A 16,819-nucleotide genomic window follows, 5' to 3' on the forward strand; every position below is an offset into this window, starting at 1 on the left:
GCCTTCTTAGGACATATAATCAGAAATGAAAAAATGGATCTTGCAAGGGAAAATTGATGGGTGATGGAGTCAAGGTGAAAGAAAACACTCTTGTAGTTGAACCTGCGGTACTTCTCAGGACGGGATTCAAAGATTGTAATGAGAACAGCAGAGATTGAACCAATTTCGCCAAGATTGTAGCCAACCTTCACTAATGGAGACAGCAACTGAAGAAGAACATTATTTCTAATTCAGACACTAGTATTATAGAATCATCTGAAACAAGAGATCTCTTTGCCAGTTCTTGCTTATGATATGGATATTACAACATAGGTCATAGGAAAGAGTGGACCCCTTGAGAATACCGGGTGTCATTTCTGGTGAAACTGTGGGAGTTACTAACCCAATTCAAACTTGGCCCTGCAAGCCCAGATAATAATTTCTTCTGTATAGACACCAGCTGTGGAAGCCCAAGCTGTTATGATAGGCCATCAAACATGTGTTATAGTACATGGGGCTGATGACCAAGACTGATGTGTCTCAAGTCCCATTTATGAAGCAACGAAAATCAATTCCAGTCTCTGTGCATAAGGTTGCATTTTTACATCTAATTTCATATGCAGTCATATTTTGTAGTTGTGTAGTCTGTTGTAACATTTCCTTCCTTATCAAGTTCCTAGCAGGTGCCTGCCTAGTGGCCATGATCGTTAGGCATCAAGTCTGTATGGTCGGTATTCATACCTGACCCTGTAGAGAAATGGGACAAGGTTTGGTCACGCACAATTGAGTTTGTAGCTGTATCCATGCGCTTCACTGCATGCACAGTTCGCAGTAGTTCTAAGAAAAACCTTTAACAATAAAAGTGCATCATCTCTCTTTGATAACGATGCTATTCAATGCTTTATATACTGTTGTACTTGATCTTAAAAACAAATGATCTAGGGTTCATGTTTAAATATGATCTCTACTATGAGATAAGAGTTTGGCAATTTACTGTCAGAATTCAGTTGTTAAAATTACATTTTTTGCACTCAAGATGCTTAATGATAATTTGTAAAAATGATTAATGTACTGGAAGGATTCAAATTATGATCTTTTATTATCATACTTATATTGAATAGTTCCTGTCATTTTCTAGATTCCCTTTGATTGGTGATAGACATATATGCTTTTTTTTTTTTTTTTTTGTAGGTGGTTGCATGTCAACACAATGTTTGCTGTGGCTCAGAAGGAGTGGGTTTATATTTATGATCATGAAGGAATTGAACTTCACTGCATCAAGAGACTAGATCGAGTTTTGCGTATGGAGTTTCTGCCTTACCATTTCCTGCTGGCTACTGCTGTGAGTGTGGTGCAACAATATAAAACCATATTGGCCCAAATATAAGACATTGTTTTTTACCTTAAAATGTACTAATAAAAACCATAGTCATCTTATATAGGTACGCAGTCTAACATTTAAAGACTCGTTTTTATGCAGGTCTCTTTGTTTCATCTCTTAACTGTACTGACTTGTTGTGGAGGGAGTCATCATGTGCTTCACAGTTGAGCTCAAGGTCACGAATACCCCAAAATTCTCGAGCTGTGACGATTGTTTTCAATTTGTGGCTTGTGATCTATTGTTGCAACATTGTGTTAATTCATATTGGTCCACCTGTTCAATATAGTTCTAATGTGAACCATTTGAAATTAAATGGTTTGCACACTCTGGTGAATGGTTTTTTTTTTCTTTTTGCTTTATGTCGCACCGAAACAGATAGGTCTTATGGCGACGATGGGACAGGAAAGACTTAGGGATGGGAAGGAATGGGCCGTGGCCTTACTTAAGGTACAGCCCCAACATTTGCCTGGTGTGAAAATGGGAAACCATGGAAAACCATCTTCAGGGCTGCTGACAGTGGGGTTCAAACCCACTATCTCCCAGATGAAAGCTCCCAGCTGCATGGCCCTTACCGCATGGCCAACTCGCCCGGTCTGGTAAATCTAGGGCATGTTTTGACCCCATATGGGTCTCATCACTTGTAATCATTGTGCTAATGCATTCACTTTTGGTTGCTATTCCAGTCACGCTGGATTGTGTGGAAAGGAAAGTGCATTTGTCACTTCAGTTAAATAATGGAGAGTGCGGTTATGATAGAAACTTCAAATAGCGAGTTTTATGCAAGGCAAAACATACTAATAATGTTCAGGCTATGAAAAAGTTAGGTGTTTCTAGATGTAACATATGACATTGGTAGAAAGATGAAGAGAAGTATAAGCTTACGGTTAGATGGGCATTATTAAACTAAACAGGTTTCATGGAAATGAATGTGATGTTTTAAAACTACTGAAATTAAGCAAGAATGTGATACATCTTAAAATACGGCACAGAGTGGATGACTGATTTCAGAAGTTAGTTTATTCAGTAAAACCCTGTTAGGTGTTTCTGCAGGGGATAAGGAAAGGTAATGTGTTAAACGAGAAAACCTACTATTGAATACACCAATAAAAACTATCCAACATGAATATGTCAACAATTGATATGTTTTTTTCCAACATGCATATATTTTATGTCGTGTATTTATGAGTACACTGAAACATACAGGCTATCTACCATTTTTTTCATTTTTTTTTTTTTTTTTTTTTGCTAGGGGCTTTACGTCGCACCGACACAGATAGGTCTTATGGCGACGATGGGATAGGAAAGGCCTAGGAATTGGAAGGAAGCGGCCGTGGCCTTAATTAAGGTACAGCCCCAGCACTTGCCTGGTGTGAAAATGGGAAACCATGGAAAACCATCTTCAGGGCTGCCGATAGTGGGATTCGAACCTACTATCTCCCGGATGCAAGCTCACAGCCGTCTACCATTTCTAAAGATGTGATGAGGGTATTAAAAGGTGTGAAAAAGACGAGTGAATAAATATGAGAACTTTTTTTCTCTGGAGCTTATTAAATAAAAATAGTGTATTAAAAAGGTGTGTAAAACATCTGACAACTAATATAAAAACATTTGTAGTAGGGCCCCATAAAAGTATCAGCGCATTATTGCAGATCACACACTTTCTAAAACAATGTCAGCTGAAGCCTTATATTTTGGACCAGTGGGTTAAACAGTGTTTTCTGGTCACACTCTTCAACCATGAATTTGGAGATTAAACTTGGCCATGTGCAAGAGAAATGACTTTGACAAGACCCACTACAATAAATATATATATATTGTAGTTGGTCTTGGCTTTGACCGTCATCTTGAATACGACAACACTTCGATCGACTCGAGTCGAAACTCAAAGGTGCGAATTTCAACATGCCGTATTTCACGGCATAAACGTCGCACTTTTTATACCAAAATTTTCGAAAAAAATTATAGGGTGCGACCATTATACGATGAATATTTAATACCAGTATTTGTATTACTCAAAAAATGTATTTATAACTAAATTGTATTTGATACAAATTTAAGATGCACGTAATACTCGCGTTTATACATCAAAATAATTAAAATAGTCTAAAACAAAATTCATAATTTTTCGCAACAATTCGGCGAACATTTTTCCAACCTGAAAATAAAAATGAACGTATTAAGTTAATTTGTCATTAATTTGAGTATTAAAGTTAAAATATTACACTTGCAAAAAATTATCGCTTTGTTGTGAAATGCGGACTTACCGGTACGCAATTTATTCCAAATCTTCGGTGTCGCTATCGCAGGTTTCGCTATCTGATGCGCCGTCCTCGCCTCTGTTAATACCAGTATCAGATTCTTCGTCTCCCTGCCACACTGCGTCATCTTCGGAACCGTCTAGTGCATTCGAAATCCCAGTCCTTTTGAAGCTCTTGGAGACTAGTTCAGGTGGTATAAGATCCCAACTCTTCCTCACCCATGAGCATAACAAGTCCAAGGGTGGACGCCTGATATTTCCGGCGGGCGTCAATTGCTGATCGCCGCTCATCATCCACTCGTTGTAAAATCGACGTAAGTGGTCTTTAAAGGGTTTATTAACACATACGTCTAGTGGCTGCAAAGCAGATGTTAGGCCACCAGGAATGACTATCTGTCGTGTCTTATTTGTAGTGAGAATTTGCTTCACTTCGTTCACGAGGTGACCTCGGAAACTATCTAAAACAAGCAGAGCTGGTTGTTTTAGTAGTGCACCAGGTCTTCTATTCCACACAGTTTTAACCCAGTCCAGCATGAGTTCTACGTCCATCCAAACCTTTGGTTGCACTCGTACATGAATTCCACGGGGAAACTGTATATTCTTAGGCATCGTTTTCCTCTTGAAAATGATGTAAGGCAGCAACTTTCTCCCGTCAGCTGTAATGGCTAGCATTGCCGTGCATCGCAACTTCTCACTACCACTGGTTTTCATTAATACACTCCGTGATCCTTTTAGCGCAATAGTGCTGTTGTGAGGCATATCAAAAAAGATTGGAGTCTGATCGGCATTACCGATTTGAGAAAGCAAGTACGAAGTTTCCTTGCGCAAGCGTATGACAAATCGGTGAAAATTTACAATCTTGTCCGTGTAATCAGCAGGCAGCTTTTGGCTTAGTGTTGTTCTCCTTCGCACTGACAGATTGTGTCGTCGCATGAACCCCTTAATCCACCCACGAGTCGCCTTAAACTGAGTTAGGCCTACCAGTATGTTGTGTTTGCGCACTACCTCCTGTCCCTTAATTTGTAACATTTCATATGATACACTGCAGCCATTGTTACGTATTTCACTGATGTACCTAAACACTTCTTCGTCAATTATAGGAAACTTCCCTGTTTTAGGACCTCTAAACGCACGTCTAGAAGGTGCACCATCCTTCGGGGGAAACTCTTTCTAGAACCCTATCGTGCGACCCATGTATTGCACCGGCTTTTCCCCCCCTTCCAATTGCATCAAAAATTGAAGTCAACTGAATGGATCATGCATTAATAGTGATGTCAAGTATCGGCAGCTATGTATGTCTCCATTAATCGGTGTATAATAAGTTCATCACGCTTGCACAAGTTCCAATTTAAGCAGATTTCACCATTCTACGTTCTGCTGAAAGCGTTATAATCATCTCCAACTTGCTATCCGATACCTCTCAGGGGTAATTAATGTGCATCAATAAGGTATATTATTTTAACGTGAGGCCGACTGGGAACCCGCATTTCCTTTGATATGATTTACCAGCACATCCATTGATCCTTAAATACCAATAGAGTCATCATCCAAACTCATTCAACTAAGAATAATCATGTAATTGTTCGGCGTAAGCTTATCTGCTATATTTATGAAAATAAACTACAATAGTATTAAATTAAATATGTAAATACTTGGTTTATTCAAAGAATTAATATGGGATGAAATAAAATCATAAAATAATATCCAATTATATTCAGTATTTCTTCATTGAAAGGATAAATCGATAAAATTTATGATTAAGCTTAATCATTCTTCTCGTTAAAAAAAATTATAATTCTTACAATGTAAAAACAAAGAAAACTTTAAGGAGTGGCATACGTCGTAACTAACAATCTCATTAGATAGTATTCTTGTTGAATATCCATGTAATCAAAGTATTATTTACGTTAAAGTATGAATCAAGTCGTAAGCAAATAAATTAAAAATGGTTAACATCAAAATTGAATCGCATTCATTTAACTTGAAATTGCTTATTTTGAATTTTTTTTAATTATTCATCATTCCATATACCTATGATCTCCAAATGTAATGCTAGCGGAGAAAGCGAAGTTCCACATTATTATAGCTCCCAATGGCTATTTAAATATATTCCGATATATCAATCAGTTTCTCCAAGTTACTGGATAAACATGTCCGCATTATTTCCTAAGAAATAGATGTAGGTATTGCTTAACAATAAATTGTCATAATCCTATGAGGTCTTACATATGTCGAGATTCAAGATTGCGTCTAAGTTCAACTACCATTTCATGGAATTTTAGAGAATATAGTAACAAAATTTATTTACCAACGGCAGAGACTTAATTCAAGAAAATGCTTCCTTTCATAAATGATGACTTTGACAACCAATACCAATCAAGACTCGTTACAACATGCGAAATCTTGTTAGAAGAATTCAGGTTTACCTCAATATTTATTATTTGGAGATGTTATTTCGATGAGTAAATATGGTTATATATATGGTTATCAACCTACGAATTGCGTCACGTATTTACCGCAAGAATATCCCATTAATCCAAAAATATCTTATCATGTTATTAAATTCATGCCGCCGACATGTCAGATATAATCAGTGGTTAGTATTACAGTGTGTAATTACTACCAATAAATCTCAAGTATGCATCTCTCTCCATATCTCAACCGTAAACATTACAACTTCACTTAATTCATCCCTACAAACATATACCTCAGAATATTTATATTTATAATCTCATATTTACGACGAATAAACTCTTAATTACTCATATAAATATCTAACATTACTTCTAAGCGGCGTAAAGTCTCAATATTCTATCACTGAGTGACAACATTGTATTAATAGGTTATATTTCTACTCAAAAACACATAATTACTCATCCCAGTAAGAGAAATACAAGTATGAACAAATCAAGTTCATATTTACTCACATGTGACTGCGTACTGCCGATAACCAGATCTTAATAACCAATAAAAAACATCTAACTCCTCTCCGTATTATGGTTAGATCATAACACATTATGCGTTTCACATTTCCTTAGTAATCATCGAAGCATTATTTCAAATCTCTCCATATCTGTCTAAAAACATTCCTACATAAGGATATTGGTTTCCGTAAATGAAGATTACCTATTTCCATATTTTAAAAGCGCTTATGGTAACTTCTTTGCGACGACACTGCTCACTGAAAATATATCTCGAAGATCTAATTTCAACCTTCATGAAAATCATGCCTCTAAACTCTAATTACTACATCTATAATTTACGTACTATTTACTTTGAATAAATAAAATTACATGGAACTTAACTTTATCCGCAGGCATTACTGGACTGGGCTAGACTTCTTCTTCATCATCTTTAGGCAGCTGGCCGCCTTCAGGTCATGGCTGCGTCACATATTGGAAGTAGCAACTGGTTACGGGCTTGTAGAATCAGCTGGCGTGGAGTTGGTCAGTTATCAATCCCATCTCGGATTTAGCCACTCATGACGATGCCGTTGATTGCATGTAATGGAAACATATCCAACATCATAGTTAGTGACATAATCTAGTTGTTCTTGAGGAACTTCTCTTGTATCTAACTACAATTTTAACAAGTTATTCTACCAAAATTCAATGTTAATTCTACGTCAGAAACTTTGCAATAGTATTGTAGTCCACTTTCAGCCTTTCGTTAATATATTCTTAATTGGTGATAATTTATTTTTAACTGGTGACTCGCGTCAACTTTCGGTGTTAAAACTTATTCTTCGATAATATATATCCTCCTTCTTTAATTACGATTTCCTCCTCGTTAGACTTGATATATATGTATGTGGTTGGCGCAATTTTTAATACTACTTGACGTATTAGTTCTTCTTCAATTCTTGCTCCGTAGAAGTTTTTTTTGTAATGCCTTCTTCTTTCCGTGAATAGTAGTAATAATTGTTTTAACAATCTGAAACACCCTGCATTTTTTTTTTTTTCACGGCCATTTGGATTCCACATGTCTGCACTTTCTTCCAAGATATTCATGGCCTATTTAATTCTGCACGTCTGTATATTACAAGTAGTATTTTCTGCCGCATGATTTCCGACACTTTATCGCTATTCACGGCAAAACGACAATTTTAACACCATGATTCGAAATTATCAGGGCAATGAAATGGTACAAAGGGTTTGTGCTTTTTAGCTTGTTTTTTACTTTCCGCCAGTCACGCACCAACTTTTCACTCACAGAAAATTTTCTTTCTGCAGCTCTGTTCCCGTGCTGTTCAGCGAAGGCAATTACGCTTAGCTTGAATCCCGCAGAATAGTTTCTATATTTACCCATAATCGCTTATAAATGCTTCACACGTTAATGTTTTGCGATATAAATGACTTTCCGTAATTGTTCACTATTAAAACAAATTATTTCTGCAAACACCCAAAACACAAATTAAAAACTTAAATTCTCACGCACACATGTCTACAGTAATCACATAAATCTGAAACAAATAAATGCATCTGTGATCTGTCCATTCCAGAGCAGGCAATACTGTTAGGCAGCAAGGAAGCATGCAACAATTTATCAGTTTAGCTCATTGGTTGCAACACACTACTGCGCTTGCGCAAAGCTCGCAAACCGGAGCTCTAGCTAGCGCGGTGTAGATCTACTGTATAGTTGACTGTATTCCGAGACGTCAGTAACAAACATTCATTTTTTTCAATTTCTTTTAAACATACGGTAATTAGGTTAATATTTCTTCCCAGTTATTGATGATTTTACATTACATTACTGACGAGTTTATAAAATAAAACTTTAATAGCATTGGATAATAATTATCTCGACTGCTTGGATAAAAGTTTTCATCCCATGCCTGAACACTTATGACGTAGTAGTAAGATAAGAGTCTAGCGATGACAACTGAGACATCGTAAATAATTCAGCTGAATAATTCCGTGGAAATCTGCGTTATCGTCTTGGATTTCACTTCGTGCGCAATAACACAGGAGCCGGCCCCATGGTGTAGGGGTAGCGTGCTTGCCTCTTACACGGAGGCCTCGGGTTCAATTCACGGCCGGGTCAGGGAATTTTACCTGTATCTGAGGGCTGGTTCGAGGTCCATTCAACCTACCTAGCCGGTATTTCCTGGCGACGTTGCCGATAAGCGATAACTTACAGCCTTACGTATTTCAAATGGGAACTCATAATATGTAGGTGGTGAATAAATAGTACACTGTCTCGCGACCACGTTGTCAAACTGCCGATAGCCTACCGGTAAGCATAATATGTAGGTGGTGAATAAATAGTACACTGTCTCGCGACCACGTTGTCAAACTGCCGGTAGTCTACCGGTAAGCCATGCGTCGTACATATACCGGTATTATTTATTTATACGTTGTGCAACATGTCGCAAACGTGACTGTGTTGCCAAATTGCCCATAAACCATACACGTATTTAAATTGCGCATTCATGTGCAACTTACGTTGCAGTTCCATTTACCTTTTAACACTAGAACGGCCGAACTTTCCTCATACCTATAAAGGCCGCAGGCGGTCATTTTGACCGCTGCCACTTACTGACATATATCTAGCATCCAGGATCTGGGAAACATGCGAATGTTCAATTATTAATTTTAAAACAACATAGTTAACAATTGGGATGTATTGTATACAGATCAATCCATTGTTAAGTATTAATAATTGTTCATATTCTCTCACTTCTATTAGGTAACAATGAAATATTTTGGCTGACTTGCTATTGAATTCCTTTATGAAAATTTATGATAAAAATAACAGTCTCAATTTGTTTACAAGCCTATTTAGGCACTTGACAAGCAATTTATGCAAGTTAATAACTCACAGGAACATTTTCCGCAGACTACTTTGTTGCACGAAGAACATGTGTCAGAGGTTTAGTTCTGTTTATAATTGGAGTTCACTTGAAGTTGTCGTCGCTTACGACTGGCACATTGGACCTGAATCTAAGGCTCAGGCTGAAGTGTAAGGATTTTTTTGTTTGCTAGTGGTTTTACGTCGCATCGAACAGATAGGTCTTATGGCGACTAAATGTAGGCAGTTCAATCAACCGGGATCTTGTCTTCACAAAATCAGATCTTAGTTCTTGTATTACTTCAAGAATATAATCATGTCGAGAGATTCTCTGTTCCGTAACTTCCATGTAGACTATCCATGAATTTATTGCTGCTAGATCAAGTAGCATCCAGCCCTGTTGGTGTATACACACGCCATTTGATCAGCTGCATCCGCACCATACTTAGTTCCGTTATAAAATTCAGTAGTGCTAGGGAGGTTCTTGTTATCTTCACTGACTTGAACGCTTGGGTGTAGTATACTTAGAAGCACATTCTTGTTCACTTTTCCTTGATATACTGTGAGAGTAGTGTGATCTTCCTTCTGGAGTACGACAGTCTCGTACAGATTCAGAGGTATGGGTCCATAAGTTTCAGGACAACATTTCCAGGCAGTGACTCATGGGCAGGTCGCATTTTGTCTTTCCCAAGATAAGGAAACCCATTGCACACATACTTAGAATCAACGTCACCAGTAGCCAAAATTTTATTGCAAATTTATGTAGCTTGTTGGCCATATACTGCGCGAACCTGCACCGAGCTGTGCTGGGGAAGTGTTGTTCATCAGCTGTGATATTCGCTCCTGGTTTATAGCAAGCATAACAATTCTCAATAATTCTATTCCAAATAGCAGACACCAAAGCAAATTTATCCGTCAGCAAACGAGTGGATCTAGTTTTACGGAGATCAAAGCGCAAAATACCTTAGAATTTATTTGAACCTGTTCCTTGCCATAGTGTTGGTGAAAACAGGGGGACCCCATAAAGAAGACCACATGTGATCTACGGCTAGACTAGTAAGTTTATAACCTCCACGGGCGTATAATATACCAATATCGTCGCCATAAGACCTATCTGTGTCGGTGCGACGTAAAGCCCCTAGCAAAAAAAGAACACCCAATAAAATCGTCTAATTCTTCCAAACAAATAGACCACTTGTCCATTGTCTGTCTGAGCTTCGGTCTCTGTGCACATCTTTATATGCTTCAACATGGATGTGTCAATGAATAAACATCAGACACTAATCTTGCTATTAGTCTCTACGTTATGCTTAGCGTGAGCTGTTCTGAGCAGCCATCCTTCCAGGGAGGTGGTTCCCACTACTGTCGATAAAAGTCCAAATAATTGTTCCATTCTTACCACATAACTGATCCCTGGTGCAAATGAAGAAGACTATACCAGTTCATGACCTCTCCCACCTCATCCCCTTCCTCTTCAAACAGGTGGCCTGCTGCTAAGAGATCATTCTCTGCTGCAAGACTGATCATGGCTGGTTGAAGGAGTAACTGCGTCTATCGTAGGTGCGAAGTCCACTGTGTGAATATTTTCATTAGCCAAATCGCTATCACCATCCGAAACATTGCCACACTGTTGAGGTATAGAATCCTCATCGTCACTCATTACGTCTATATCTGATAATGTATCTTCGTCTCGTGATTCATCTTCTTCTAGCTTTTCAAGTTCTGCTAATAATTGAACAGGAGTAAGTTTTTGCCGCCGAGCCATTATTACGCGCTATAATACACAAGGGACAGGCACTAACTTGTCCACTCGCGACCACTGCTAGAGGCATACTGTTTAGTTATATTATACGCCCCTATAGCGCCAGTTGTAAATATATCACAGGAAGCAAGCAGTGAGCAATAGAGCTCACCGTACCAAGGAAGTGAAGCGGTCAGAATGACCGCTTACGGCCTTCCTAGGTATAAGGGATAATATCTGTGTTCCCTTATCAACTACGGATGTAATTTTTGGCGTGAATGTACATAACCCTAAAGGATTAAAAGTCACAAAAGCACAACCTTGTGCATTAAAAAGTACGAGCGTGCAAATACCTTGAAATTCGCTAACGGTCAAAATGACCGCTCTGGCCGTTCTAGTGTTAACCAGATTAGTGAACAAAATTTGGACGTGCGACGATTATGTAATTAAAGGTTTAAAGTCCGATTTTTGTATTGAAAATAAAGGATGCGGTGGCGACGATTATGCCGTGAAATACGGTATACACCACAGCTAAAGATGCGGATGCCTGTCCACTTCCTGGTTTTTGTCTTCATTAGTGAGCAATTTCACGACTTTTTCAGTATCTATAATGGGGCTAACACAAGACAATATGCACCACTTAGTCTAGTCAACTTTACACAATTATATTCCTGATCCTTGCGTAGTCTATTCATGTGACAAATATTCGCTACCCTTCACTTAATACAGAATAAATTTCTAACTTCAGAATGGAATGTGAAATACAAACACAAACAGACTTACTGAGACTAATGGCTTACTTCCCGAAGCTATAATTTACTCTCTAAATTTCTGGAATTCAGGACCATTTCCCATTTTTGTGTTACTTTCCCCGACTTGGCTCCTGTGGCGAGGACTCTAATCTATTTTAGAAATCATGTTCCTTTCACAGGGGATGACAAAGAACAATTTCAGGGCTGGGAAAAATGTGATTGTACTGATAATTTTGTGTGGCTATTTCTAGCTGGGTGCAGCCCTTGTAAGGCAGATCCTCCGCTGAGGGTGAGTGGAATCTGCCATGTATAGGTAACTGCGTGTTATTGTGGAGGAGGATAGTGTTGTATGAGTTGAAGGGATGTTGGACACAGCACAAATATACCAGTCCCCGAGCCAAGGGATTTAATCATTTAAGGTTACAATCTCCGACCCAGCCAGGTATCGAACTTGGGGCCCTCTGAATTGAAGAGCACTTCGCGGACCATTCAGCCAAGGAGCCGGATGTTGATCGTACTAAGCGGTAATAATGAAAATTTGTGATGCATGAGTGAGGTATGTTTAAATAGATTTAATGCGACGTGAATCAGGACTTCAAATTTACTACGTGCTAAGCGAGAAATCGTCTTAATGAGGAATACACAACGAGGTTTGATTGTATTTTCTCACATCTGGTTAAATTTCAGAAAGGCTATTCCTGAGTAATTTATAGCGAAAAATTTATCATTACTCTACGGATGTTTGAAATATATTTTCATGATACACATGAGGTTAAGTTAGATTAGGTGACTCTGTTTGAATAAGAAAATTGAAACGTTTGCCACAGAAGCCACTGGAGTGATAATACTTGAATTTTCAGAATGAAACTGAACGTTCGCATTCACGTCATCTCGGAATTAGAAAAATAACTTACCAGTAAGCCGTAGTTAAAATTGAAATAATAAATAAAGAGGTTCAACCTACTCAATACAAAAGAATAAGAAATGCAGTGATTACATTCTTATTTAATAATAAGTAGAAGTGGTACCGGTTTCGACCCTAGTCCAGGTCATCATCAGCCGATTAAAACATCAAAAACAATGCATAGAAAAAAGAAAATAAAAGATCAAGTTCGCTCCGGATCAGTAGAAGAGGCGATATAAAAATGATGGGGGTAGACACTGTAAAATTCAGAAGAAGTAAAATGTAAGTCACTTAAAAGAAACAGTGCGTAATTTTCTGAACGGCAGTATGGCACACGCAGTGTTAGGCAAAGTCCTATAATGTTTATGAAAAGCGGAGAACGGTTAAATGAGCTAGCTTGTATACACTGTCAGGCACAAAGTCATAACACAATCGAACACATATGAATATCCATAATCGTGCTGAAGCTGAAGATGAGTAGATCAATTGAAGTAACTTGCCAGCTCCCGGTGATCAGCGCGATATATTCAACATCAAGCACTGTGGTTTCAAACGCCAACGTAAAATTAAGAATAGCTTAATGATCCAGTATTTGCTTCGGTTGCGGGAATGTAAGTATATAGTAAAACCTCGTTAATTCGAAGTCGTTGGGACTCAAAAATTGGACTTCGAATTACGTGATTTCGAATTAACCGCCAATTCGCAATTCAGAAGTACCAACTCTTACCGCGTTACAAAATATTCTAAGGTCCGTTACTGCATGCAGTTAACCTTGATTCACAGTTTATACCTTTCAAATGCCATGGAAAAAGGACTATTTCCAAAACGTATCCAAGAAGGTGCATTTACAATATTCAAATAATGCACTTGGATATCTCACTGGCAAACATAACATCACACAACGAAAGAAAAAAAAAAAAAGCACGATTCAAAGACAAGGAGAAATCTATGCTGGCTCCCATGTGCAAGTGCTTTATTCATTGGATTACTATACAATTACTATACTATACTATTACAATGACAATAATCTCATCATCACCAAATCTGATGAAGGCAACACTACTGTCATAATGGAAAAAACTGACTACTTAGATAAAACTAAAAATTTTTTCAGTGACTCTTTTTCTATAGTAAAAAAAGACCCAACCACGAAAATCCAACGCCTACTCAAACAAACTTTAAAAAACACTTCCTTTCTCCTCACAGATCAAGAAAAAACTAAATTAATAAACATGAACCCAGGCCTACCCACTGCAAAAGCCCTCCCAAAAATTCACAAAACTAACATTCCCATTCGTCCAATAATCAATTACAGACCCAGTCCCCTATACAGTACTTCTAAATTAATCCAAACATTTTTATTAAAAAACTATCAATTTTTATCCAACAAATCTATCAAAAACACTTCTGAACTAATCAACAAATTAAAGAACTTTGATATCCAAGCAAATTTTTCTCTCCATTCTTTTGACATTGTAATCATGTACCCTAGTATTCCAGTTTCCAAATTATTCCCCGTAATAAACAACAACCTAAACAAATTCAGTAACCTGATAAACTTGAAATTCAAAACTTCATGTCTATTTTAAAATTGGTTCTCAACAATAATTATTTTACCTTTGATAACACCATTTATCAACAAGATGGCTTGGCTATGGGCTCACCAGCTTCAGGCATTCCTGCTGAATTTTACCTTGACTTCTTAGAAAACACAAAAAATAATAATAATTATAATTTCTCTAACATCCTCTTTTGGGCCAGGTATGTCGATGACACATTAGTAATTTTAAATGAAGAGTCAACCAACGCAGCCTCTACACTTCTTCATCTCATCAACATAGACTCTCTAACATTAAATTCACTCTCGAATCAGAACACAACCAAACTCTTAATTTTCTAGACTTAACTATCACTAGACATCCTTCTTCTTTATCTTACAAAATATTCAGAAAACCAACACAAACAGCAACCACAATACAACAAGATACTTCGCACCCTCAAGCACATAAACGCGCTACTTATAACAGCTTAATTTTTCGTGCCTTCAACACCCCTATGTCTAAAAAAGATTTAAATAATGAATTAAACACAGTCCGTAACATCGCTAAATTCAATGGCTTTAACAAGTCCTTCATAAACCGTATCATCAACAAATTCAAACACCGTCCTAAAACCACGTTATCTAAAGACATAACAAAACCAACTGCATTTTCCACTTTCACTTTCACTCAAGATGCTTATAAAATAACTGATGTTTTTAAAAAAACACAACATGAAAATTTCTTTTAGAACTAACAATAGAGATTTTGATATTTTACACAACTCTAAATCACTAAATAAATCTAATGCTTTTTCTAAATCGGGAGTATACAGATTCAAATGTAACAACTGCAGCTCCTCCTACATCGGACAGACTGGCCACAACTTCAATATCAGATACTCCGAACATATCAACACCATTAAATACAACAGATTCTCTGCCATAGGACAACACATACAAAACTCCAAGCATAATTTCACCAATATTGAAAAAGAGACATGAAAATACTTAAAATCATTAACAAAGGCCCCCTCTTAAACGCTCCTGAAAATTGCTTTATTCACCTTGACCAATATTTCAACCCTAATTTCAATTTAAACAACATTTCTGAAAAACTCAACATCCTTTTTAACTGCCTAATTCTTCTTCTCAAAAATTCTAAATTTCAAAACCCCAATTCTATTTTCCATGCCTTACAAAGTTCCTACCCACATTTTCTAACCCACCCTAAACTACCCCTCCTTCATCTCCCTATCTTATCCTTCCTCAACACCGTTTAACTTCAATCTCTTTTATTCTTCTCTTATTGCACTATTCCTCTTCCTCTATTAATTTCTCCTATCTTTTCTTTTCACCTAAAAAAACAAACAAAAAAAACAATGCCACCTTCATTTCGGTTCTTCTCATTCAAATTTAACTCTTGACTTGCGCCGACTTCGACTACTTCAATCACAACCTGAATAAAAAGTCACTGTGCATATATGTTTTCATTTGTTTCCGGTATTACGCTTTTTACTATATTTTTTTCTCTTCACAATTGATTTTTTCACGTCAACTGTTCAAAAAATTCTACAGGATCACAATTACTTATTCAATTATATTGAATTATATTATATGTATCTAAATATACTTACATTCCCGCAACTGAAGCAAATACTGGATCATTAAGCTACTCTTCATTTTACGTTGGCGTTTGAAACCACAGTGCTTGATGTTGATCGTGCTGATCACCGGGAGCTGGCAAGTTACTTCAATTGATCTATCATCTTCAGCTTCAGCACGATTATGGATATTCATATGTGTTCGATTGTGTTATGACTTTGTGCCTGACAGTGTATACAAGCTAGCTCGTTTAACCGTTCTCCGCTTTTCATAAACATTATAAGACTTTGCCTAACACTGCGTGTGCCATACTGCCGTTCAGAAAATTACGCATTGTTTCTTTTAAGTGACTTACATTTTACTTCTTCTGAATTTTACAGTGTCTACCCCCGTCATTTTTATATCGCCTCTTCTACTGATCCGGAGCGAACTTGAACTTTTTTTTTTTTTCGTATGCATTTTTTTCATGTTTTAATCGGCTGGTGATGACCTGGACTAGGGTCGAAACCGGTACCACTTCTACTTATTATTAAATAAGAATGTAATCACTGCATTTCTTATTCTTTTGTATTGAGTAGGTTGAACCTCTTTATTTATTATTTCAATTTTAACTGTGATAGTTTTCAATACGGAACAATGACATTTTTACCAGTAAGCCGTAATATGAAAATATGCAAAAACCGAAGTTTGAACATACTTTTACAAAAAGTCGGATATAACGACAATCCGCTATAGCTAGTTAATTTTTTGGAGTTATGATTTCTAGCTATAATGGACTTCTACTGTATATGCAAATCGTCCCATCTTTCAAATTCTCCTAGAGTCATTTATATTGAACCATCTAGTTTTAGGGACCTTTGTGGGCATTGAATG

At 37.2% G+C, this 16,819-nt stretch overlaps 1 protein-coding gene across 2 annotated transcripts in view; it reads left to right on the top strand.

Moving 5' to 3' along the window:
* LOC136874744 (WD repeat-containing protein 46) overlaps positions 1–16,819 on the top strand; it is a 96,178-nt gene that overhangs the window by 23,556 nt on the left and 55,803 nt on the right. For both annotated transcript variants that reach the window (XM_067148422.2, XM_067148414.2), the window contains exon 5: positions 1,171–1,321. In XM_067148422.2, the coding sequence (XP_067004523.2) occupies positions 1,171–1,321 (151 nt within the window). The remainder of the gene's footprint in view (positions 1–1,170; positions 1,322–16,819) is intronic.

The sequence above is a fragment of the Anabrus simplex genome, chromosome 1, assembly GCF_040414725.1.
Source record: "Anabrus simplex isolate iqAnaSimp1 chromosome 1, ASM4041472v1, whole genome shotgun sequence".
NCBI lineage: Eukaryota > Metazoa > Arthropoda > Insecta > Orthoptera > Tettigoniidae > Anabrus > Anabrus simplex.